Source organism: Aphis gossypii, chromosome 1, assembly GCF_020184175.1.
Source record: "Aphis gossypii isolate Hap1 chromosome 1, ASM2018417v2, whole genome shotgun sequence".
Classification (NCBI taxonomy): Eukaryota; Metazoa; Arthropoda; class Insecta; order Hemiptera; family Aphididae; genus Aphis; species Aphis gossypii.
Genome location: NC_065530.1, coordinates 59,743,062 through 59,770,641, shown reverse-complemented (window position 1 = coordinate 59,770,641; position 27,580 = coordinate 59,743,062). Strand labels below are relative to the sequence as shown.

At 25.8% G+C, this 27,580-nt stretch overlaps 7 protein-coding genes across 11 annotated transcripts in view; 6 read left to right on the top strand and 1 right to left on the bottom strand.

Moving 5' to 3' along the window:
* The window catches only part of LOC114122032 (high mobility group protein B2-like), a 189,845-nt gene that overhangs the window by 11,657 nt on the left and 150,608 nt on the right, over positions 1 to 27,580 (bottom strand). The window contains exon 1 of one of the 4 annotated variants that reach the window (XM_050197827.1): positions 12,981 to 12,985. The exons of 2 other annotated variants lie outside the window; for them this stretch is intronic. The gene's annotated coding sequence lies outside the window, so the exon portion shown is untranslated. Of the gene's footprint in view, positions 1 to 4,543; positions 4,551 to 12,980; positions 12,986 to 27,580 lie in introns of those variants that run through there. One more of the 4 variants, XM_050197826.1, reaches the window with a different exon arrangement.
* LOC114122052 (putative gustatory receptor 28b) lies at positions 405 to 6,311 on the top strand. Of its 2 annotated transcripts, none has more exons than XM_027984607.2 (4): positions 405 to 1,301; positions 5,868 to 5,936; positions 6,007 to 6,096; positions 6,211 to 6,311. In XM_027984607.2, exons 1-4 carry the CDS (start codon positions 405 to 407, stop codon positions 6,271 to 6,273), a joined length of 1,119 nt encoding a protein of 372 aa, XP_027840408.1. In that variant the 3' UTR covers positions 6,274 to 6,311. The 2 variants fall into 2 exon arrangements, with proteins under 2 accessions (XP_027840408.1, XP_050053767.1); XM_050197810.1 differs by lacking the exon at positions 405 to 1,301 and adding an exon at positions 3,111 to 5,257.
* On the top strand, positions 7,918 to 11,879 carry LOC114122060 (uncharacterized). The gene is made up of 4 exons (XM_027984617.2): positions 7,918 to 9,266; positions 11,178 to 11,246; positions 11,340 to 11,429; positions 11,739 to 11,879. The coding sequence occupies exons 1-4, from the start codon at positions 8,352 to 8,354 to the stop codon at positions 11,790 to 11,792; spliced, it is 1,128 nt and encodes a 375-aa protein (XP_027840418.1). The 5' UTR covers positions 7,918 to 8,351; the 3' UTR covers positions 11,793 to 11,879.
* LOC126549229 (gustatory and pheromone receptor 32a) lies at positions 13,170 to 15,768 on the top strand. Its single transcript, XM_050197820.1, has 4 exons — positions 13,170 to 13,882; positions 14,862 to 14,930; positions 15,244 to 15,333; positions 15,591 to 15,768. Exons 1-4 carry the CDS (start codon positions 13,238 to 13,240, stop codon positions 15,639 to 15,641), a joined length of 855 nt encoding a protein of 284 aa, XP_050053777.1. The 5' UTR covers positions 13,170 to 13,237; the 3' UTR covers positions 15,642 to 15,768.
* Positions 16,386 to 20,845, top strand: LOC114122056 (uncharacterized). Its single transcript, XM_027984612.2, has 4 exons — positions 16,386 to 17,417; positions 18,902 to 18,970; positions 19,050 to 19,139; positions 20,642 to 20,845. The coding sequence occupies exons 1-4, from the start codon at positions 16,518 to 16,520 to the stop codon at positions 20,690 to 20,692; spliced, it is 1,110 nt and encodes a 369-aa protein (XP_027840413.2). The 5' UTR covers positions 16,386 to 16,517; the 3' UTR covers positions 20,693 to 20,845.
* LOC114122039 (gustatory receptor for sugar taste 43a-like) lies at positions 21,157 to 24,877 on the top strand. The gene is made up of 4 exons (XM_027984594.2): positions 21,157 to 22,292; positions 24,056 to 24,124; positions 24,217 to 24,306; positions 24,743 to 24,877. Exons 1-4 carry the CDS (start codon positions 21,333 to 21,335, stop codon positions 24,791 to 24,793), a joined length of 1,170 nt encoding a protein of 389 aa, XP_027840395.2. The 5' UTR covers positions 21,157 to 21,332; the 3' UTR covers positions 24,794 to 24,877.
* LOC114122055 (putative gustatory receptor 28b) lies at positions 25,231 to 27,553 on the top strand. Its single transcript, XM_027984611.2, has 4 exons — positions 25,231 to 26,298; positions 26,619 to 26,687; positions 26,745 to 26,834; positions 27,227 to 27,553. Exons 1-4 carry the CDS (start codon positions 25,429 to 25,431, stop codon positions 27,275 to 27,277), a joined length of 1,080 nt encoding a protein of 359 aa, XP_027840412.2. The 5' UTR covers positions 25,231 to 25,428; the 3' UTR covers positions 27,278 to 27,553.

Sequence of the window (27,580 nt, the reverse complement as noted above, 5' to 3'; positions counted from 1 at the left end):
ACCTATTCTAATAATGAGTAAAAAAAATGAAACAGTTTATTTGTTATTATACCGACCAATTATCTACACAGAAACAACATTATTAATTATTTATTTGCATTTTTAAACAACTAACTGAAATATATAACATTATTAACAAGGCGCAAGAAATTAATAGCTTGTAGTTTTTACTTACATATTATATATGGTGTGCACACAATGCACATTAAAGTCATATATGTTGTATAAATTTAATGAGAATTGTAATAACATCTAAAAACTGCATAATATATACTTAATACTTATGTATAACTTGAATTGAGAATTGTGTACATGTGAAATAAATTTGCACCGATATATGTATCAATACATTTATTTGTGTTGAACGCCTTTAACTTGCGTCACTATTATCTCGAACGCACAGTATGATTTTATTAACTCCATCCCAAAAATTGTTCACTTTAATCAACGTAATAGTGCTTTTAATAACTTGTATTTTTAATTTTGTGATGTCGCCGTTAGTTTTATGTTTGTTGGACGGAAATTGCGCAGGGGTGACGTTTACTTCGTTGCAAGGCATGTACTCCAGAATGATAGCCGTGGCCTGTTTTTTGTCATTATCCAAGTTACTGTGCAAGTACTCTACAATGATGCCGGTTTTCGACAAAAATATTGAAGCCTACGAGGTGTACTCGCCAACCACCAACACAGAACATCGAAATCACTCGCTGTTCTTTTTGTTTCTGGCCGTTTTGAATATGTCCGTTATACTGCCCATTAACGTATTGAGGCTGATATTGATGTACAGAAGTGATTCGGGTTCTTTAATTTTGGTATTTTTCGTGTTCATGTACCTGGAAAATATCATCATGTGCGTGATAGAAACGTATTTCATAGTTATGTGCCACAAGCTGGACCACAAGTTTTTCAAAATCAACCGTGACCTGGAACGTTTAGGTTGGGAAATAGTGAAGCCGTCAATGAGTATCTTCGAAAACACGGTTGCTGTTGGACATCGAGTGGTCTACCACGGGGACTTTTACGGTCCTAACGACTACTCCATCGCAAATGCAATGGAAATAATACGTATCAGACACCGGTTGATTCGAGACGCTGTTTACTTGTTGATCGATTTGTTTGGCATACCGATGGGTTTGTCGTTATTTACTTTGTGTGTAATGACACTATTTGATATTTATTACCAAGTTTTCAACGTTATGGGTTCCAGTTCGAGGCCATTGATATTTATTTACATGTGGTTACTGCAATATTCCATCAGATTTTACACAATAGTAGTAGCAGCTGACAATACGACTAAACAGGTAAACTTACTTTCCGCGCGTGTAGAAACGTAGAACACATTATAATATATTTATTTATTAGTCATTACTTTTTACATTTGAAAAAATAACTCTAAGCCTAAAATAGATACATAATTTTTCTCTATAGATGTCACTAGTTACTGATCACTATAAATATTTTATTAGTTATATTAATTAATGCACAAGATTAACTTAGGTATAAAAAAAACCGCAAAATATAAAATTTGAGTGAGTTCCAATTCATTTCTTATTCTCAAAATCCTCAATATTATACTTTAAAAAATACCTTTGTCCTCTCCTATGTATATAAATAACTCGTAGGTAAGATTAACCGGAAATATTGCTTAAAAAAATAATTTTACTGGTATCTAATAATAAAATAATTTAATGCAAATAAATATATAAATATTTTAAACTATTAAATTAGGAAGACAGTAAAAATTAAAATGTTAAAATAAGTATGATGGAATATGTGCGTGGACAAAACAAAAATATAAAAATTAGAGTTAAGGGTGTACTGACTACTGATGAGGATTAATTGGGATATTTAAAGATAAAAAAAACTTAAACTTGTGTGTATCAACATAAATTGAAATATATTGAAAAAGAATTATTATTAAAAATAATTTGAGTAGGTATACCTTATTAGTTATTAACGACGATCATTTCTATAATACTCACCTACTGCCTATTATAATTTATAATATTTGTTTTCGGTTACCTATATATTGTGTTTTTAAGTTCGTTGTATATTACATAAGCTTCCATATTATGAGTTATTATTAAAGCTTAGCGTCAATCATATTCACGTCAATTATTCGAAATATATACAATTTATTATAATATAGGTACCTATTATTATAGTTTTAGTAGTATATTCTACGAATTCATATTTATAATATTTTTGTTTTATTCCTTCGCTTTAGCACAATTATTTATCAATATGTAAAATGTTTTTATTTTTGACGTTTATTCTATTTTATTAACCTTAAATTGTATTAAATGTATATGTTACAGGAAATAATGACATTTCCTAACGAAAGCAGACAAATAGACAATGATATACATTCACAGTAAAATTACATATTAATTTTATATTTAAATATACAAAGTGTACCTCGTCTATTTGACAAATGCAATAATGTTAAATAGACGGAGTTACACTCTGTATATTTATATTTTTTTAATTTATAATTTTATTAATTTTCACTACTTTTATTTACTTTATTTTTATTTTCACATGACTAACTTTCGTGAAATTTAGAATAAATTACAAATTATGGATGTTGATCTGCATAAACACCGGTTTGTTTTGCAGTGATATCGGTTATACCTTTGTTTTCCTGAAATACTATTTGTAGTAGCTACCTCCCGAAGTCATATAGGTTTTTCTACATGACCTGCAGAGTGCCGATTCTAAAAATGTAGTTAAATCTATTTAAATTTGCTATACAAGGATTTATTTCCGATCTCGTGTAAAATATCATTTCCTAGGAATTGTAATAATTTCCTGAAATGTCTATATTGTTATAAAAATTGTTGATTCAAATTTAAAATGATCCTATAATATTATAGTTATATACTATAAAGTAGTATAGTCTATATATTAATTACCAAGTATATCATTATTATATAGAGATTAGACTTTTGGATATATATATAAATACATAAATATTATTATATTAAAGAATTCTTATAATTCTTATTTCTTATTCTTTATATGTAATACTAAGACAGTTTTTACAAATTAATAATTTGTATACTCTATACAGATAAAATATAAAATTGTTTAGACATAATTAGGTTTTATGTAAGATTTAGTTCCTTTTATGTCGTATGTAGTATGTTGTATTGGTGTGCGTATGGGCGCAGCCGCAGCGAATGATGCTTTCGCATCATCTAATAATTTATTTTGGATTTAGTGGGTGGCCGGTGAATATTTAATTTAAAGGCTTATACCTATAATGATTAATCTCATAAAAACACGAAAAAATATAATGAATAAATGAACCCCATGCTAAGATGAGATGTAAAATATAGGTACACTTCTCGTTCTCTCATTTTGACACATTTTTGAAATTTGAAGTTTTAACATAATCTCTAAATACGGTAATACCTCTTGCTAAAAAGATAACTATCCACTGTCTACTATAATCTTCATCTCTCTTTCCTGGACTGTGATTTAGTGGTTAAATTAGTATAGGATTTACTGGAGACTATCCATTTTTTGAAATAATTCTTTCATTATCTATAGTTGTTAATTAACGGACGTATTCGCACGTGAAAGACATGCAAATACAGACTCAACCATGTACAATACTACATTTACAACCTTACAGGCATGGCCTATATATTAATAAGTGCAGAACTTATTATACAAGCAGTGTTATTAAAATTAAACATTTACTCATATTATAATCAAATAGTAAACGAATAATAAGTATATGGCTAGGTGATAGTGTTCTGTTGCCTGTTGGGACGGATTGAAATGTGTGCTGCACCTGCAAATCTTGCGTATGCCTATATCTTATGGTTACTTACAACTTACAGGCCTTTCGTTAAAAATAACGGGTTTTCTATCATTTTATACTGTACTGGCTTATATTTAAATAAGTATACAATAAGTTGTTACAATTTTCATTAGTTGTTATAAATCAGGACTATTCAAATATATAGGTATACAAATATATATTAGTGAAAATTGTTTCATATAAGATCGTTAATATCTTTATTTGATTATTTAACCATTAGGTACCTATTTCATATTATGAGTCTTATTTTTAAAATATTTAAAGGGCATAACCAGTAAAATAAACATGAATAATTAATAGATAAATAATACCGTTGTTTATGTATTTTTGATATACCTTGACGTTAACATATACACGTGGTTTATAGGTTGAGAAATAATATACGCAATATCAAAATATTGCCTTGAAATCACTTAAAAATATAGTATGGGTAGCAACTCTTAAAAAAAAAAATCATATAGTTAGGTAGTGATGTTTCGTTCAATGTCAAAATTGTCAGTGTTTATATTTAATATTTTTAGTGTTCTATCTATTACTCACAATAAATGGCAAAAAACGTATTCTATATTGTTAATTATGTCTTGTATTTACATTTTTTACGCTACACCTCAAATTGTATGCATATTGGAAAACGACTGTAACAACACAATATCATCGCTTATTAAAGGGCTGTTTGCAAGGGTGGTGGCTGTGACATGTATGGTATCAAGATGTGTTATTTTTTTAAAGGGTAAAACTCATCTGGTTAAGTACAAAAAAAATATGGACGATTTCCATACAGTTACACCAATGACATCTTCCGAAACAGATAACTTGAAAAAAATGTCATTTAGGGTCGTACTGTGTTGCATATTACTAACTGTACCTGTTAATGTGTGCAGATTATGGATTTTATATTATGTAGCAAAACAAACCGTTCCATTTGTTATTTTAGTGTATTTACAAAATTTCAGCATGTATTGTATAGAAACTCATTTTACTGTATTATGTTACATTCTTTATCAAAAGATCATAGGGATCAACAATGATTTAATGGCACTTAAGATTGATACGATTGTGCGTAACAAATACCCGTTCATATCACTAACCGGAGAGAAATATGGAAAAAACGATAACACTGTTGAATACAATAGAGAAGTTTTTCAATCTCTTGTGGCCGGCTATCCAATGACTGACTTCTTAGAAAATCTAAAAGCCAAACATAAATTTATTTGCCTAGCTACAAAAAATTTAAATAACATGTTTGGAATTCATTTGGGGTTGTCACTGTGCTCATTGTGTTTATATACGTTATTTGATTTATATTATCACTTGCAAGCAATATGGAAACACTCGAAGTATAAGATATTAGTCTACGCTTGGATTTTACAATACTTCGTTCGATTTTTACTTATTACTGTCTTGGCACATTTAACAACGAAACAGGTAATTTTAAAGATATATTTAAGCATCTAGGTACTTATTTTAATTGGTGACGAGCTCAGCAAAATTGAATTCAAAAGAGTAAACGAGTATATGTAGTATAATTAAGTTTGTAATTAATATTTTTATACCTATCTGAAATGGGAATATTTTATAAAATTTATTTCTGATTCATCAGTTGGTCAGTTTTCCTGATACTATATTTAGGACATTGAAATATTTTTTAAAAATAACCTTTTTAAAGTAACCCATATATTCATTTTTTAACCCATAAAGCCTTAAAAAACTTTTGTAAATACTTGTCCTATAAAAAAATCATCAGGGATCGGAGTAGGTACTAAAGCCATTACATATAAATTTAAAATAATTGAATAACCGTATAAAAATAGTATGCTTCATTTTTACGTATCTATATATAATATTATCTATTTTACATGAATAAAGAACAGGAGGTAATTGTAAAAAATAAAATATTATTTATTTTTAATTTTAAAAATAATTAAATTATCACATTTTTAATACTTTTGGAAATTATAGCTAGTGTATGAAAATATAACGACAATAAGACATATCCTTATTTTTTAATCATTATAATTGAAAATTTTTGTTATAGGCACTCAAATCGAAAATACTTATAACGGATATAAACAATCGTTATTTAGATAATAATACTAAAGAAGAGGTAAATCTGTTTATAAAAATTATGGTATTTATTAAAATTGAATATTGTTCATATTTATTATCATTTACAGCTACAACTTTTCCTTAATCAAATTTCCAGTTGTTCAATTGAATTTACCGCTTGCGATTTCTTCACTTTAAACACTCATCTAATCACATCTGTAAGTTGACTATTTGATTGTATTATATGATAAAAATATTTAATTATTAAAAATTAGTTTTTTCCTCTCAGTATGAAAATGTTTTGGTTTATTTTGAATGTTTGTTGTTTATAGGCAATTGCAGCTGGCACCACATATCTTGTTATTTTATTACAGTTCAATTCATCGAAAGATTAACATGTTAATAAACAAAATACATCACTTAATATTTATATTTGAACTAATTTATGAAATATTTTATTTTTTTTTTAAACAATAATTTATTTTAGTATATTAATAAAATTCGTGTTATATTTTCATATTTGTACACTTAGTTTAATTTACCTATATCTAAATGTAAATTATATGAATTGGTTAGTAACTATTAAAATAACGATATAGATTATAATTTAAGTTAATTTTACTCAAATTTTTTTCAATTATAAATTAATTTGTTCCAAAATCTAAATTATTCAATCCTCATTATTTTTCTATACAGTTTAACTACAAACTAATACACAATATAAAAAAAAATAAATTGTATCATTAAGCTTTTAAGAAATCATATCATGTTTCTGATTACATTACATTTTTTAATTAAGAAATAAATTTAAAATATTAAGGGACATGGACTATAATACCAACTGCGTATAAACAATATACAAAATTTAACAAACAATTCTAAATACTTATGCAATTGTTTTAAAGATAATTCACTTTCTGTATTATTAATATTATCTAATATAGCTAACACTTACAGATGTCTTTGATAAATTTAATAATTTAAAACCAAATCTGGAGAAGGGCCCATATAGTTTGTTGGTCAAATATTTGTAGAATGTCGTTATTGTTTTAATATTTCTTTATATGTCTATGATTTTTGCATCTCTAATAACTTTTCTTTTTAATAAGTAATTAAAATCAGGCATATTTTCTTATATTTAAGAAAACAATATATTTTTTTGGTCAAAATTATTAACTCCGCCCAAAAAATCACCGCCAATTTTCTCATATCCGGTAAACTGTAGATATATAATATTATATCTCCAATCATTAAGAAATGTGAATATTCTTCTGTAACAAACTACCGCCCTATTTTAAGGATTTTGATGAAACTTAATGAATAAAACAATATCACATTATATCATAAGTAGTTTTTTATTTAACATTCAACATAGTTTGTTTTCATAAAGAACGATCTACAATCTACTAGTCTACTATATCAAATTTAGCTATTTTATTTATACACAAAATTATAGTGTTTTTCAACTGGTTACCAAGTGGTTACTGTGTCTATAGATTTCAAAAAAATATTTTAAAATATTAAAAAAGACCTATTTTAAATTTAAATACATAAAATAAATTAGCCAAAACTCTGGATATCCAGTATGAAGGTGCGTCTTAAATTTAATTTATAATTCGATATATAAATTGATTTATGTACTTCGAAATGTTGATAAATATATAAATAAATCACATTTAATGCATGCTGTACACCTTATATGTATGTTGTAAAAAGAGATACATAAAACATATTATATAATGTAATATAATAGCATTTTATTGAACCAACTGTGTTTTCTCAAACTTTGATCAAACATAAAAGATAATTGTGATTGTGGTTTTAAACACCGCTTTTTATCTTAATTATTAGTTTTTACGTCGAACGATTTTTTTTATGACTCATAATAATAAACCATTTAGAATAAAACTATACTATCTAGTCATCACTACTCTGTCAGTATCTATAATATAAATGCAATAAGATAAAGGAACTTTAGATAAAAGAAGGCAAGCAGTTAAATTTTTCGTTTACCTCACAAATCACGGTCAATTGTAATATGACAACAACAAATTCCTATTATTATAATATAATACGCAACTCGTAATCGTTTATAACAATCAACTATAAATGTTTCATATTATAATACTGTCCAAAACTATTATTAAAAAGCTCGTTTCGATGCATATATACAAATTATAAACCCACTCGAGTGTAGACCAAGAGCCATATCATTATAATATTGCAGTGTATTAACCTATCCGGCTAACTCGTGAAGAGTACTTAATCGCTGTCAATAACCGCGCATATACTACGAACCTAATACCTACTTAGACCGCAAACATGTCGAAATCGTTCGTTGTTGGCCATATTATGCGTTTGTGCGGTGTACGTAACTTTCCCGACGGCCTGTGCAGTCTCGACCAGCAGACAAACTATCGCCGGATAAATCAGCCTCTTTATCCGATTGACGCACACACACACACGTCAGACGATGTTCAAGTTCAACTCGTTCGTGGACCGTTGCCGCCGACTATTCGAAGCGTTTTTCTCGTTGACGCTGATCGCCGGGTGCCTGTTCAACATCGTGTTGTCACCGTACGTCATGTGCGTGATGGAGACGTGTCACCAACAAGCGGAGGTTCTGGTGCAGGTCAACACCGTACTGCCCCGGACCTTGGCCATCGTGTGCCTGGTGTCTCGGGCGAAGACCATGTTGCACTGCGCTAACGGCGCGTTCCGCAGGTACGAGACCAAGACGCGCGACTACAAGACGTGTTTCCCGGACGGGGTGGGCAGCGTTTTCGTCACGTTCGTAGTGTCGGTGTACGCCTTCACCATATTTCCGACGAACGCGTACCGCGTGTACTTGATCCACAGGGACGTTGGCGACAACACCGTCACCGTGTTCTTCGTGCTCATGTACGCCCAGAACCTGTTCACGTGTTCTTCGGAAATCCACTACGTGGCTCGCTGTTTCGAGCTGTACCGACGGTTCTGCCGGATCAACGAGGACGTGTCCGCGCTCAAGTCGGCGACGGTCATCGCCAACCGATACCCTTCCGTTTTGCTGCAGTTGGCCGACGGACGCCGCTTCGGCCGCAAGACGACGCCCGCCCCGCAGTTGTCGTCCGCGACCGTGACGCGACCAACGGCCGGAAACGTCGAGCTGCTCCGGATGAGGCACCAGTGCGTCCGGGACGCGGTCGGCGACCTCAACGACCTGTACGGCGTCCAACTGCTGTTGTCCCTGTGCGTCCTGTGCGTGATGACAGTGATCGATGGCTACGGAGAGATATTTGGCGTGCACACGCAGGCCACGACAAAAATTTTCTTGTACACGTGGCTGTCGCACTATTTGTTCAGATTTTGCGCGATCGTGTTGACGACGCATTTTACGATGAAACAGGTGTTGAATCTGTGAATATATTTTAAACTGTGCATTATTATGTAATACATCGTATCGCATTTAACGAGTAACACGCACTAAAAACCTATATGACGTCTCGTCCTTGTACATAGAGTTAACGCGAACCATATCCCAAAACCCATTAGGCCGACTCAGTTCGTAAGATACGATGATGGCATGGCATACATTTATTACCTTACTCATCGGACGTTCCTTTTATGATTATTCAATGGTCCATATTATGGTTTGTACCTTCGTCGTGGCAGCATTTAAATTTAATCCGAGCATCACAGAAATAACATAATATTTATGTTGTCTCAGCACGATTTTTTTCTAGAGCCCCTTTTATAATAGTGACTCATTAAAATATATATTATATATTATATAAATCTTATATCTACATCATTTACACTAGAGAGCCTATATAAGAATATATATATTTATCTTATATAGGCTCTCAGCTAATTTACAGCAGTAGGTAGCATTTGATATATTTGTTATAGAGTGCGTATAAAAATAGCAGATATACATTTGTTTTATTTTTATGCATCAAGCTATGTTGTTGTGTGTTTTAGATTCTGAGAGCAACCAAAGATACGTATTTTGGAATTTACTTTGATAAAAAAAAAACTGACATGGAGTCAACATATATACTCCATCAAACTTAAACTGAATTCTCGCCATCGTAATCACGTAACCTTGAAAATCATGAAAATTAGCCAATTATTTTGTTGTGAGAAAATTATTAAGTGTTTTGTTTTTATGTTAGGTATCTAAGATCTTTTTTTGAGCTATTTATGTAGTCATTACAAACTTTCAATTTTTTTTTGTTTTTTTCTTCAGATAATTTTTGATAAAAAATTATTTGCTAAGTAAAAATTCTTGAAAATGTAATTGAAGATCATACATTATTATGAATTTTACTACACGCATTGATATTTTTGGATTATTTTTATTATTTGTATGCTATGAATCTATTATTTCTGTTTTACGGTATTTACTGAAAGATGTTATAAACATTTTATTATTTTAAGTTATTTGAGTTGTTATAACTTATAATATGGTATAAATAATATTTATTATAAATTAAAGTAGTTAAATACTAATAAATAATAATATAACAAATGCTATTTTTCCGGGAAAAATGTTAACAGATTACTGAAATACTAAAGGTAAATAAATGGCTATAATAGTCATATGAAAAACCATGTCATGAAAAATTTTTTTTTTAGTGATATCTATATACTGACAGATTGTTTTCTCTTAGAATACAATAATATACCATTGAATTAAAATTTAACACACATTTAATAGTAACTCATTTGACATTTAATGTACAGCAGAGTGGCACCCACTTGTCTACCTTTTTTATTTTTTAATTTAAATTTAAAACATAACATATTTAATATGAAAATGATTTTTTTGTATAGCCATTTATTATATTTCTGGGTAATATAATATCACATATAATAGTTAATTTTTAATGATAGGAAGTCCGAGCCCAAATCATATGAATCCGTACCGCACCTCTACTGTTGTCATATTCCATATCAATACGCAATTTGTCTTTCAAAAGATCATTAAATATAGGCAGATCTATCGACGATCTTCAATCTTAATGAGCGTTTGATTTTATCTGTGAGTATATTATATAGTGACGATGTTATTTTCTTTCCTTGACTCGATTGCCACTATAGCAACGTTTATAAGTTTTAGTAAGTAAACCTAATGACTAATGAGGAATTGGTGTTAAAATTGCTACTTATTAATTATGTATAGACTATTATTTACTTTCTATTTTTTAGTAGGTAGGTAAGTAGTATTTTTTTAAATTGTAATATTAAAATAATAATAATAATTCTGTATTCATATATATTTCATAAAAGTTTACTTAATACTTTTATCTTTTAGGCGTATAGAACAAAAAGTCTAACAACTGATGTAAATAATCGACACTTAGATATCAGCACAAAGGAAGAGGTAAAAATAAAAATTTTTTTAGGAATGAATAGCAACAAGTAATATTTTTAAAATTGTTATATACCTACTTTTGTTTGTGTTGTGATTTTCTAGTTGTATTTATTTTCCAATCAAATTATAAGTCACTCGATGGAATTCACTACCTGCGATTTTTTCACATTAAATGCTCATTTCATTACTTCCGTGAGTCGATATATTTTATTTTTAATTATGTATTCAATCAAAATACATTATTGTAGACGATAGTAGAAAAATATTTTATCATTATGTATAACTTGTTTAAGTAAAAATATAGCTATGTAGTATGTTTAACATAATATAATATAGTATATACAATATGAATCAAAAACGTGCATAATTTCGACAAAATGAGAATAAAAAACTTTCAACATTTATTAATACAATTTTTATAACTATTGTTATAAGGAAATTATATTATTAAGTTAAACTGTTATACTATATTTTTAATATGAATTGTTATTTTATTTATAGACTATTGCTGCAGTTACAACATATTTCATTGTGTTATTACAATATGTTCACTAAAATAAAGAAAATAGTAATAATACAAGCAAATCAAGTCATAAGTAAATTCGTAATATTATTTTAGTATGATATTATTATGTTTTCGTATTTATTTTTTTTTATTTTTTACTATAGATTCTTATTAATATCACATTATAGCTTAATGTTTAGTTATACATATTATTTTAAGTCATGTGAAACTTAATAATATTAGATTATATCATATTTATACAAATGGAAAGTACCTAACTGTTTTCACCAAAGCAGTTAAATTTTTAATACTATAAAAGCTATTATATAGTAAATTAATATAAAATATTGAAAATTAGTATATTATAGATTTTAGGGAATAAAGTATAGCTAAGTTAAATAAAAAACATGACTACCTATATCCTAAGACTAATATTAACATTCAGGTATTTTTTTTTTTTTTTGTAAAAATCATATCACAAAAATTAAAAATTAAATTAATATATTATGATAAATTTAATTTAAAAAATATAATAGTAACTAAGTAAGTTATATATTTTACATTTTTTTTTTTTTTATAAACATTTTTTTATTAATATTGTTTTTTGTTTTATTCTTATAGGTATAGTATCATTCAAATATTAAAATATGTAATTTTATTAAACTGTATAATAAATTGTATTTAATATTCTACAATACTTTAAAATTTAAATAAATATATTGTATATTGTATAATAGCTTTTATATGTACCTGTATAAAATTTATAATATTATATTATTACGGTAGAAATGTGGAATTGATCAAGGTCTCATTTGGTGAAAAAGAATATTATGAAAAAGGTGCTATATAGGAGTATTTTTAGTGGTAACTGATATTGGCAGAAGAGGGAAAAATATACTGCGGAACCGTGTTACGCCACAAAAAATTACTTAACTGTGGTATGTTGTATATATTTTTAGAAATAACGATTGTTAAAGAATTTATGAATAAATAATTATACCATTTTTAAACTATCGAATAATGTGAACTTCTTAAACAGAAATAAATTTACAGTAGTAAATATAATAATAAATTCATAAAAAATAATGATACATCCTAATTGTTGTTGTAGTTTCCTATCAAAATAGACAGCTACTTGGTCGTCACTTTCGCAATATTCATCGTAAGGCTTCAAATATATATTCAATGTTTATAGACGTATTTGTGTAAAAAATTAAAATATTATATTTTAGCGATAATGTGTTATTTTAATACATTTTATAACAATTTCGACATAGTGATTTCCATAATAATAGTGTTATCGTGTGTTTTTACCTGTTTACAGTCTACACATTATATGTGTAAACTAAATAGTTGCATCACCACAAAATCTACGATTATGATATCTATGTTTCCTCGAGCAGTTTCTTTCATATGTATGCTATCTCAATTAACGGTTATTTACAAAAATTTAAATGCTTCTGTTAAGTACGAAAAGAATATCAAAAGGTACGAAATGTATTATCCAATGGACATTTATAAAGCTAATTTTCGAATTTTTGTTATTATCATGGTGTCTCTATGTGCTATTTTAATACTGCCAGTTAATGGGCTTAGAATATATTTACTTTATGATCAATTTCGAGATAGTGCAATGGTTCTGTTTTTTTCAATAATGTATTTACAAAATATAAGTTTGTGTGTTACTGAACTACAGTTTATTGCTTATTGTTTCGGATTATATCTAAAATATCGATCCATCAACGAGGACATGGCCATTTTGAAGTCTAGAACGATCACCATAAACAGATATCCGTCAGCATTAAATCCTGGAAAATATAACAGCATTTGTGATAGTTCGGGTTCTAATTACGATATCTGTCAAACAATTAAAGAGTGTCAATTGGTGAATAGTATCGAATCATTTAGGATGAGACATCGATTCGTTAGTGACTCTGTTAATGACTTGAACGATATATACAGCATCCAAATAGGACTGTCTCTATTCATTTTACTTGTAATGGCATTATTTGATATTTACGAAGTCGTGTTAACAGAATACAATATATTCCAAACGTATGAGATGTTATTGATGTGGTTGTCTCAGTATGCATTTAGATTTTCTATGATTGTGTTGACAACACATTTTACTACAAAACAGGTAATTATATTATCAATAGTTAAATATAAATGTTCAAAACAAATAGGAATAATTATCACAATAAATTATGAGGCTTTTATCAACAAGTAATTTATTTTTCTTATTATTTTATTCTTAAGCAAAAAATATTGTATATACCTCAAAAACAAATATGCATAATCTATAACCTATATGATTATACAAAATATATAATTTATATGCTAACATTTGTGCAAAAAAAAAGCATATTTATTAAAATATTTAAGAATATTCTAAATAACATATTTTAAATATATATTTATTTCTCTGTTTTTAAATGCTAAGAATATAATTATTAATTTGTATTGGTTTAAACGTTCCATGTACCTTTTGAGATCATAATAATAGGCCTTGAATCTTATAGTACTAAAAAAATACAAAAATATATATTACAATATGATATGCAATTTTTTTTAAATGTATATTAGAATATGCTATTCAAATTAAAAAAAAAATCGGCCTAAATCAAAAAATATCTTCAGAAATATATTCTAAATATTTCATTTTTAGAATTATTTTTTTTTTATAATATTATTTAATATGTACATAAAGAATTTTCCATTTGAAAACTAAAAATTGATAGGTACATCATTAAATGCCACAAGGGTTAACAATTATCGTTTAATTACAAAAACTGGAATATCTATAATAATATGTATAATTATAATTATTAAAAACCATCATACCTACGTTTAAAAGATCATTTTTTTTCAAGTTTCTAAATAGTATATTATTAAGTCGGTAAATGTGTATATAGGTATAATTGGGTAAAGGTATTTCACAATATGCAATCACACTTATGAAAATAAACTAACACGTGATCTTACAAGTTAAATTTATTTTTATTAATATAACTCTCATGTTTGATTTCATTTTCATTGGATATTTGATACAAATTTTATATTTATTTATCCTATACCTATATTAGACTATACACTTCATAACCAATTTTTTTTTTAAGGCAAACAAATCAAAAATGATTTTAACTGATATAAATAATCGATATACAGACTACAATACAAAAGAAGAGGTGAGTAAATGACAATGAAAAATTTAGGGGGTAATTTTCTAGATCGATCTTTCCTCTTTCATGGTACTTAGTTAAGATTAAACTTAAGTATACCAGACTCCTAGAAATTGAATAAAAACAACATTTTTCATACATATTTTGTGCCACTTATAAGTTCATTTAACCCATATTCTTGCAGTTTTTAATAAACCTATACTGAGTAATTTAAAAGTTAGCTCTAAGCCTGTATTTACATACGATTTAATATAAACATTAATTGTATACTATTATTAATACACTTGAGATAAACAATTTTTAATTTTTTTTTTTTTAGTTACGGTTGTTTTTGAAGGAATTATGTAGTCGTTCTATGGAGTTTACGACTTATGATTTGTTTTTACTAAACACACGAACAATTACTTCAGTAAGTCTCTACATAATTGTACGATACATAATAATATAAAGTCGTATTTGTTAAAATCTTAATACAATGTATACTCTGCGTATAATATAGAATAAGTATCTAATGAGTTTTTGATATTCAATTCAGTCTAATTATTATTTAAAAAAAATCATTTCATACTTAACATACGTTGAGTTACTGAATGTAATGGAAAAATCAAAACTATTACATAGAAAATTATTTTACAATCTAATATATGCACATTATAATTATTTCAGGCCATAGTCGCGGGTACAACGTATCTCATTATATTCCTACAGTTTCGTTAGATAACAAAACAAATTAAACTATTTCAACATTACTATTTAAGACTAGAAAATATATTTAATTTTAATAACAAATTAAACTATGAACATAGTAAGTAACAATAATTTAATAACTATTATTATGTGTGTATAATTTATTAATTAAATCGTATGAAAAATTTGTGTTTTAAAAAATTAATTTTGAATTGTTTACATACATTAACAAAACATATCAAGTGTAACTTCTAGATATTTTTGTAAGAACGATTTTGGATAAAGTTGAAAAAGATTTAAGCACATACATTATGGAATGTGACGAATGTGTATTACCATGGGATAAACATTGCAAATGTTTGAAACAAATTTATACACGCGTTTGATAAAATAATTGTTTTAATACAATTATAAACTTAGTTAAAGATGTTGATCTGTAAAAAAATTTTATTAAACTGACTCATTAAGTTTTGATGGATTTTAAATTTTTTAAATGTTCAAAAATCAAAAAAAAAAAAAAAGAATAAAAATAAAACTTTAAATTAACACATCTTAATATCTTAATGAAAGAACATATTTTATTCATGCAATCGCATTTAAACTATTAAAAATTAATTTAGAAATAATCATCACTATTTATTAGCAAATTGTTTATAATATTTTTTAATGATTTTCTAAGCTAGGAAGAAAATAATGAAAATACTTTTCAAAATAAACTATATTAAATATTAAGAAATATTCTACTACAAACTGACTTTTCCAGGTAGTATTAAAGGTAGTACTTAAAATGTACATACAAAATGAGTAAACAAACTAAGAACCTTTATTATAATATTTTAAGAGTTATAGCTTTTATACACACATTTTCCTGCTCGTATAATTGTTTTGTTTATATTCATCAAGTTTATGCTTCGTTATTTAACAATGTTTAAGTTTTATTTCAACAAACTAAGATTCTGTCTAGAAATAATAATTTCTTTAACTTTGGGTATAACATGTGTGTATAACTATCTAAATTCGACTACATCTGTTTGTTTTTTGATCAGTTGCAACAACGCAGCGACAACATCCATAAAATCTGCATTCCCTCGATTAATTGCCATCGCATGTCTAATCTCTAAAATTACGGATATGTACACAAATTTAACTTATTATCCTGAATATAATAAGAAAATCGAAGAATACGAATTATATTTTCCAATAATTGTTTCCAAAAAATCATCTCGAAATATTTTCATTATATTTATTGGTTTTGCTTATATCAGTATTATTGTGCCATTAAATATACTAAGGCTTTATTTAATTTATTATAATTTGCAGAACATTAATATTTTCATTTTTTTTACAATGATGTACATACAAAATTTGAGCATTTGCCTGATAGAAATATATTTTATTGTGCGTTGTTTTGGGTTGTATCAAAAATTTCAAATTATCAATGAAGAATTAGCCCTGCTGAAGTCAGAAACTATATCTAAAAACAAATATCCAGTCGTGTTGCAAAATGAAATACATAGTAGAATTATTAATAATCCACAATTGCATACATTAGCCAACAGTATTGAATTACTTAGAATGAAGCATCAGTTCGTTAGAAGTGTTTTACGAGATCTTAATAAGTTATATGGAACTCAAATGGGGTCGTCTTTAGTTTACTTATTTATTTTGATTTTATTCGATATCTATGGAGAAGTAATCACTAAGAATTCAAAAACAAGATCTACAATATTTATTTATGGATGGCTATTACAATACGGATTCAGATGTCTTGCAATTATTATTACAACACATTTCACTACAAAACAAGTATGTCGCTAGTCTATTATTATTACTAATATATTACACCATAAATCAAAAACGTTAAGAGTTTAGTTTATGTATTATTTTCGATTAGAATACATTTTTTACTAAGTAAATATATTATGTATCGTGTTACTATGTATACATAAAATAAAATTACTACAACAACCATTTTTTTTTATCAATCGTGTATACTTCTAAAGGAGTTAAAAATATTTAAATGGTAGAAACAGATTGTTTAATATTAGCTAACACTTAACAGTTAACTGTCAAGTATAATTCACTGCCAGTATGTCTCGTACATATATTTATTTTATATCAACTTAAATCTACTTTCATCCTTAGTTTTGGTTAATTTTGGATTTAATTTTCTTATTGGAATTAATGTTGAGGCATAATATAGTTTTGAATTTTCTAATCGTACTATTTTTATGAATTTATGATAATCATTGGTCATCAGAGAAAAACTATAAAAATAATAATATAAATTCAAAACGATTTATTTTTCATTTATTTAGTATATAATATATATTTTTTTCTTTCTAATTTTTGTACAAGAATGCTTATCCAGAATACTTAAATGCTTCTTTTGATCATTTACACTTCTCTTCGCGATTTATACACCGCTTTATAAGTTAGTATCCTATCTTTTTACTATATTCTATGTGATCGTATTACTGTACGCCTGTTTTATAATAATGAAGTCATTTATAAGTCAAACCCTAACGGGTCTGTAATTTGTTGTAGTTATTATACTTTTAACAAATTCATAAGTATAATATTAAATCTTCAAATACTTAATAAATCTCTATCTACTTATATCCAATAGACATTATAAATAATATAGCACAAGTAATAACACATATATTCAAACTTGTAATACTATAATCTATTATTAAATTATTGAGTATAGATTGTATTATTTAATTTGTACAACAATGATATTATATTATATCTATACATAAATATATATTATACATACATGATAGTCAGGATGATTCAACAAATATTTTCACTAGTTATTATAAATTTTTTATTTATACAATTTGACTGTTTAAAAATTTCTCAAGCATAGATATTGTTTAAATCATTTAAAAAGCTATGACGATACTAACTTTTTTTTAATTATTTATCGTTTGAAAGAAAAAAAATGTTTCATTACAGGGTACTCCTCAAATAATATAAAAATCTAAGTATTTATACAGCTTAAAAGTAATTAAAAATATATAATATAATATACTGAAAATTTCAAAATTAGAATTTAAATAAATTATTAAAGGAAAATTGGATTTGATCGTCTCTGGTAAATCATTTTGTATATAATATGTGTTTGTTTATTATTGTGTTGTATTAACGTGAATAAATATAATACAACAAAACTATTACTTATTACTATATTATATGAATTATTTTTTATTAACTCTCACCATCCATTATACTTATTATTTTTAATAATTATTTATATATTTCTATACAATTTTAATTTTTAGGCTTACACTACAAAAACACTTATAGCTGATATAAATAATCGATATTTAGATGAAACTACAAAGGAAGAGGTAAGACAATATATTATATATTTTTAATTACTACAATTATTTAATCATCAATCTCTTTACAAATGTTATATTTTTTTAGCTATACTTATTTTTTAATCAAATATATCGTCATTCAGTGGAATTTACTTCGTGCGATTTGTTTACACTACACCCTCATCTTATAACTACAGTAAGTGATTCGACGGTTAAATTGATTTGTTTATTTTAATTGATTTGTTGCCATTTATTATATATTTATAATATATACGATATACATTATGTATTTTATGCTATCATCGTTTTTAAATAAACAAATTTATTTTTAAAATAGATGACAAATATGTATTTGATATGAAATGCATTTTATATGGATCCAGTACATTTCGGCCTAAAAAAATGTATTACCTATACGTATATTAACAACAATTAACGATTGTTGACAACTATACAGAAAATAGTTCATATATATTAAAATCTGTATTTATTTATTTTATTTTTATATAATATAAAAATCAGCTTACACTATAGTAAAATAAATGTTTTAGTAAATTATGGTCAGAATGTATGTAAAAAAGATATAATTAATTCTTCACATTTTGTTGTAAGCCTGTTAGTAGAGATTAATGCAAACTGTAAAAATATTTAGGTATAAAACGATATTTACGATATATCTACAAATTACAATATAACGTATCAAATAATAAAAATAAACATACTTAATAAATGTTGATAATTCTATCAGCTGTTGGTTCCTACAGTTAGACACATACAATGCGTACAAGTGTACAACAGAAACCATAATAAAATCAATATCAAAATATACCATTCTAACGATTATTAATTGATGCCTTACTGAAGCAATTAAGGAATGTATTATTCTCCGTAACAATATATAATATACCTATTAAATTATTTTAAATATGCATAACTAATAATTCCATAACATCATAACTAAAATCTACATTGATTCATTGATATTAATATTATACATCTTTAACAACAAATAATCACTAGATTTTTTAAAATTAATATTATAACTTAATTTATTAAAATAGAAACATATACCAAAACGCACACTATAAAATTTAAGTTTTAACACAACAATATAAACAAAATACCTTTTATATATATGATGAAGTATAGAATAATTTATGCTCACACGTTTATGTGAAAAATTTTTATAATATTCATAATTTATTTAATTAGAAATAAACTATAATAATCTCACATACAAAAGATTAATCTATTGTTATAGTGTTAAAACAACAAATACACAATACACCAAAATTTCACTTCGAAACAATTAATTATATAAAGTATGTGGTGTACGGTTACCGAACTGTCTGTAAAGCGTAAATTAGTTAACCTGAAGTTTTAATTACAAAAAAACAATGATTATTCTTTATGTGTGAAAGTATCAAGCATAAATAACTATATGTAGGTACATAATTAATAATAATTAATAATTAACCTAACTCTACTGGGTTAAAACAACTATATTTATATAGTTTATAATAAATATTTAAAAAAATATTATCTTCATATAATTGTCTTATTTTAAATATAAAATGTACATATATTATAAAAACGAAAGTTTACATTGAATTTAAATATTATACGAAATATATTAATTTAAGTACGAGTATATTATTAAACGAAATAAAAGAAATTATTGTTTATTTTTTTGTTTAGGCTTTTGCTACGGGAACAACGTATCTTGTTGTATTATTACAAATTCATTAAACAATATAAATTGAAAATAATCAACATCAGTTACTCTATTTATAAACAACAATTATGTAGCAGTTAGCCTATGGAACACAAAGAACTAATACAAATATTAAATTATAATTTAAACATTTAATTGTTTTATATATTTATTTAATCTAAATTATGAAGGAGAATATACATTAAATAATGAATGATATAGATTACCGTGGAAAATATTTCATTTAGAGATATATCGAAAATATAAAATATTATAATATTATTTCCATGGTAATCATAATTTACAAAACATTTTTAAATATAATTAACACATAAACAATTATAAAAAATAGTATTAATTAGTAATTATTATTATTGTAATAAAAATAGTATTAATAAAATTATTATATATGTTTATTATCAAAGTTTTTATAGTGAATAATAAAATAACAAATAACGCAAGTTAAAAAACAAAATTTAGTTATTATAATATGAACAAAACATACTTACACTGAATAAAGAGTAAACAGAATTGTTGTTTTTATTTTATTTTACCTCTGTGGCTAGAAACCATTAATATTCTAAGTCAACAGTGTGATTTTTACTTTTAAATACAAAATAATATAATGTTATAAAAGTGGTTAAACATTGGCAGTCAAGTAGTTTATAGACTAAAATGTTTCATATAATTCATAAATGGCCCGTTTTCTTTTGGAACATCTTTAGTGTAATTTCCATCGATTCAAGTTATAATAAATGGCAAATTATTTTTTCTACGGTATTAATAATAACATCCATTTATAATTTCTATATTACGCCTAATGTTGTTTGTGCGATGGAAGGAAAATGCGATGGTTCTTTATCTACTGTAATAAAGGGACTGTTTATAAGGGTGGTATCAAGTACTTGTGTGATATCAAGATTAGTTATATTTCTTAAAGGTAATAATATGTTAATACAGTATAAGAAAAATATAGAAAAGTTTCACTTATTCACACCAATGACTCAATTTGAAACGGAAGTATTGAAAAAAGTATCATCTCGAATTGTAATATTATGTTTATTACTAACTGTACCGGTAAATTCTTTTAGATTGTGGAAGATGCTTTATAGATCGGATTTTACAATATTCACTTTTTTTTGTATGTACATTCAGAACATGAGTATGTATTATGTAGAAACTCATTTTACCTTCTTGTGTTTTATCCTCTACCAAAAATTCGTCGGTATTAACAAAGATTTAATGGCACTTAAAATCGATACTGTCGTACGAAATAAATATCCATTCATGTTGAGGGCAAGAGAAAAATACGGAAAAAACTTTAACTCTGTTGATTATAATAGAGATGTTCTACAAACTCTGGCCGGCGGTCACTCGATGGCCAATTTCGTCGAGCAATTAAAAGTTAAACACAGATTGGCTCGCGAAGCAGTGAACAACTTAAACGATTTGTTTGGAGTCCAATTGGGTTTGTCAATGTGTTCACTATGTCTGTTCTCCATGTTTGATTTGTATTATCATATTCGAGGGATAATGAATCCAACTAAATCTAATATACTGTTATACGGTTGGATTTTACAATACTCCGTTCGATTTGGATCTGTTACAATTTTAGCACACCTAACATCGAAACAGGTAAATTAAATACTATATTATTATAAAAGATTTATACGTGATAAAAAATCGTAGGTTTATTAAATTGTTCAAAGTGTCATAGTAATAAATATTATATTTTTATCAAACATAGTTTTTCTCAAAAAATCGATTTATAAACATGTAATAGTATTATTTTCATCATCTCATGGCAATATAAAAATGAAATTTCATAACCACACCTAGACTTAAAATATTGAGTATGCTAAAACTTTGGATAAATTACCTATATAGTAAATATTATTAAATAATGTTTTATTTTATACATTATACCAGAATATAGCGTTAGCAATTTTTATTACACTCTTACAACTGACTTGGATACCTTTAATCATATGACATTTGAACATTTCCTTTTTTTCAATTCAACATTATCATCAGATTAAATCTATTAGTTCATTTTCTTATACTACGCAATGATTATTATAATATTGAAAAAAGTATGTTTTTAATTTTTCAATAAAAAAATTACGATCACACGGCGATTTAGATAGACAATTTTGCTACACCACTGTCGTAAATACATTTTTCCGATGTCTCAAAATAAAATTAAATATTATAAAAAATATATCAATAAAATTAAAATATTAAAAAAAAATTAATTAACTTCAATAATATAACTATAAAATTTGCACAGAATTGTTGAATTTTGATGGGTAACTACTTAAAGACCCGAAATTTTCATTTTTTATACACAAACAACTCAATAAGTAGGCAGTGTGGTAAAGTATATTTTAAGAAACAGTTTATCGAATTCAATCTCCCTCCCCTGTTCAAATGAGTTAAACAGAGTTATTATAGGACATGATTACTTCTTTGAGTATACAGCGTAGCTACTTGCTAGTAAAGTAGGCCAATGTGCATATATATATACAATTTATATACAGTAAAACCTCTCTATAACGGAATCGCTTGGAACCAACAATTTTTTCCGTTATAAAGAGTTGTCCGTTATAGGGAGGTAGAAATTTATATTAACCGGGACTATTGATTTTCTCCGTTATAAGGAGGATTCTGTCTAATAGAGGGTTTATTATAGAGAAGTTTTACTGTACATACTCTATTATTATTTAGAACACTTTAATATAATAAATTATATTTTGAAAAGTGTTCCGAGAATAAAAATATTGTATAATGTATAGCCCAGTAGTTTTCAAACTAGGTGCCGCGGCACGCTGGTGTGCCGCTATGTATTTAGTGTGCCGTGGTTTTTCCATAAATTACCGATTGCATTGAATTGTGATATAAGAAATTAGATTGCGGTTTATAATAAAAGTTTGAAAACCACTGGTATAGCCCATACCTATATGACGTATGCATAATGCATATATTATAGTATATTTTACAATATTAAGTGGTAAGGTATTTTTAATTAATTAAAATATTAATAGTACATTAGTACGCGTCTTAAATGATTACACACACCACAAACTATGTACAATATACAGTATACACACTTTAAGTAAATCACATAATTAACAGTCACTATAGTAAGTTTAAAAATCAACTAGGTTTTAGTATTATAAAAACATTATTAGTTATGTTAAGACAATTCAATTAATGTTAATCTGCAATAACCTTAATAAAAAATATACATATATTTTTTTTTTATTTGCTATTATATTTCTCTTTAGTCTTAAAGAATTATTATCGATAGAAAGAAAAATTTTGTAATGAAAAAATATTCTTATTTCACATTAAATTTACCTATGTTTTACTATTAAATATTTTAATTTTTGTTTTAGGCACTAAAATCTAAGATACTCATAACGGACATAAATAATCGTTACTTAGACAAGAATACAAAAGAAGAGGTATGCAAGTGTGGTTTTATTCAATATAAACCTTAATACCTTAAAATACAATCAATTTATGTATTAACATCTATATTAATTTTACTCAACAGATACAATTGTTCCTTAATCAAATGTGCAGTTGTGCAATTGAATTTACAGCTTGCGATTTCTTCACTTTAAATACTCATCTAATCACATCTGTATGTTAAATTATAATATTATATGGTAAAATAAATTTATACAATTATTCATACTCCAGAAAAAAATACAATATGCTATTAAGTCAATAATTAATGGAGTGGTATATTAAAAGGGAGAGTAATTCTTCATTAAAAATAATATTAGGCTATAAGTAATAATAAAACAAATTTTAGTATTATTTATTTCAATATACAGGTGTATTCAAATGATAAAAAATCAAAATTAAGAAGTTTTTATATTATGTTATACATAATAATAGATTATTACTATTCTTATAACGCCATCATACGTAGATAGAATAGCAGCATAGATTAAATATACTAAATGTCTTGTACCATAGTGTTATTTAATCTATGGTACTATAGGTATTATACAATTGTCCATTTATTTTAAAAGAATTATTAATGATATTTATTTTATTTATATTATTCACAGGCACTTGCTGCTGCTACGACATATCTCGTAATATTATTACAATTCAATTAGGTAAAAGATATTTAAATTGTCAAATATTACAATAATAATAATTTACATGATAACTATTTTAAAATAGTCTTTTTAAGTTCTACATCTATGAATATCTATGCTCGAAGTTACTTGCCTCTCTATTCTGGGAGGCTGAACATATTTTTTCTCATTACATTTACTTATTGTATTATTTATTTGAAAAGATTGTGCAATTAAAAATATTTAATATTTGAAAAAAAGCATATCTATAAAACCTATGTATATTTATAATTTTAATTTTTAATAAATTAATACATTTTATTGTATATATTGTACACGATTCAACTTAAGAAGAAGTATTATAACATTTATTATCGTCTTTAAATTGTATATTATACGACATACATATATAACACTTATACAATTAAATATGACTTAAGTTTCAAATTATTTTAAACGTGTTAAGTACTCCTTCAATCGGTAAACAATATTACAAGTACTTGGAAAACATAATATAATGAAAACGAAGACATGACGATACCTAAAAAAAGTTAGTAATTAAAAACAAACAGCTTTCCATTAATTTATTTACAGTCCACTGTTGCGATAATAGCTGAATAATTCGAAAAAGTTAATGTGTTTTTGTAAAAATATTGTTTTTTTCACAAGAGATAATGTTCAGTTTTTGCCACAATAAACTGCTCTATAACATTGAATTAGTGATTTCTATATTAGTTTTGTTGTCGTGTGTTTATAATTACATAGAATCTCCGAGAATGATGTGTTTACTTAACAGTTGTAGAAATCCAACGTTTATGACTATGGTGTCCATGTTTCCACGAGCTGTAGCTATCACATGTATGATATCAAGATTCACGGCTATGTACAAAAACATAAGCGCAATTCATAATTATAAGAAGAAAATCAAAGATTATGAAGTTTACTATCCGATGTCAGTTGCCAAAGAAAATTTACGACGTTTTTTTATAATTTTTGTCGCAATTCTTTATTCTATACTGATTATACCGTTTAATGTATACAGATTATATTTGCTATATTATTATTTAAAAAATATTATGATAAATTTATTTTTTGTACTAACGTACTTACAAAATGTAAGCATGTCTATGACGGAAATACAATTTATGTTGCATTGTTCCGGATTGTATGTGAAATTTCAATCGATCAATGAAGATATGTCCACAATGAAGTCGAAAATGATTTTATTGAATAGATACCCATTTGTATTAAAATCTGAAGGACGTAAAAGTATTGATTTGTATCCATCAGCTCGCAATATTGAACTACTTAAGATGAGACATCAATTTGTTTGCGAATCAGTTAGTAATTTGAATGAAATTTACAGCATCCAGATAGGAATGTCTATTTGTGTTTTGTTTGTGATGTTATTGTTTGATGTTTACGAAGCTGTAACCACCAAACTAGCCCAAACGAAAACGCCTTTACTATTATATGTATGGCTTATACAGTATATATTCAGATTTGTGATAGTTATACTAACTTCATATGTAACGACGAAAGAGGTAATTGTTTATTTAACAATATATAATAAATTATATAAAATTTACAAAGTTATAAAAATATATTTCAAAAAATTAGGGAATACGTATCTTTAAATGCAAAATATCTTATTATATAATATGTAATAATGTAATAGGTACTTACTATACCTATTTAATATATTAAATATATTATTCCAATATTATCATGAAAAAATTAATTTTTTTAATTAATTTTTTTTTGATTCATGTAATTAGTAGGATAAAGCTTGTAGACACTACTTTTGTAGAATGAATACCTTATAAGTTTTAACCTACACTTCAATAATTGTAATTTTTTTTAGGGACACAGAACAAAAATGCTTATTACTGATATACATAATCGCAATTTAGATAGTAGAACAAAAGAAGAGGTAATACATTTTATAATAAATAGAATTTTTGTTCATAAAAGATTTTATTTTTTTTAGTTACGACTATTTTTGAATCAAGCATGCAATCATTCAATAGAGTTTACAACCTTTGATTTTTTGACTCTAAATACACATCTCATCACTTCTGTAAGTTTATTAATGTTTAATTATTTTAACTTGATCAAAGTATTAGGTTAACATTTTTCGATTTTGAAAAAAGATATTTTTAACATAATAATTAATAATATAAAATAAATAATATTTTTTTCGTCTGGTAAAGAATAATGTGATATTAATTTAAAATTCAGTTTATTCTATTTAGTGATAATAGTGACAGTATCTTAATTTTAATAAATATGTATTTTAATTGAAGTAACGCCATATTTATTTATAAGTTAAATTAATAAGTTTAATAATAATGTATTAAACTGTCATATAAAGTTATGTTACCTGACGAATATAACCTATGTCAATAATTTGAACTTTTTTAGTGTCTAACTAAATTCAAGTTACTAATGAATACATAATTTCTTTTTCAGGCTATAGTTGCGGGTACAACTTATATTGTTATATTATTACAATTTCGTTAAATAAAGAAAAAAGAAAAAAAGATACTCCACTTAAAATAATATTTAATATTATTTAAATATAACTTATCATATTTTATAGCAGTATGAAGTATAAATACCAATATGCTATTATGCTGTTAAATATTTAGAACCATTCCACGAAACACTAACAGTTTAAGGTAGTAAATATTTATAATGTGTACCTATGTACTATGTATAAATGATAACACGCTATTTTTAAAATAAGTATATGTAAACAAATGTCTATCACATTTTCAGTATAATACTATAAGATTCAGGAATTATATTTTATAAAATACATTA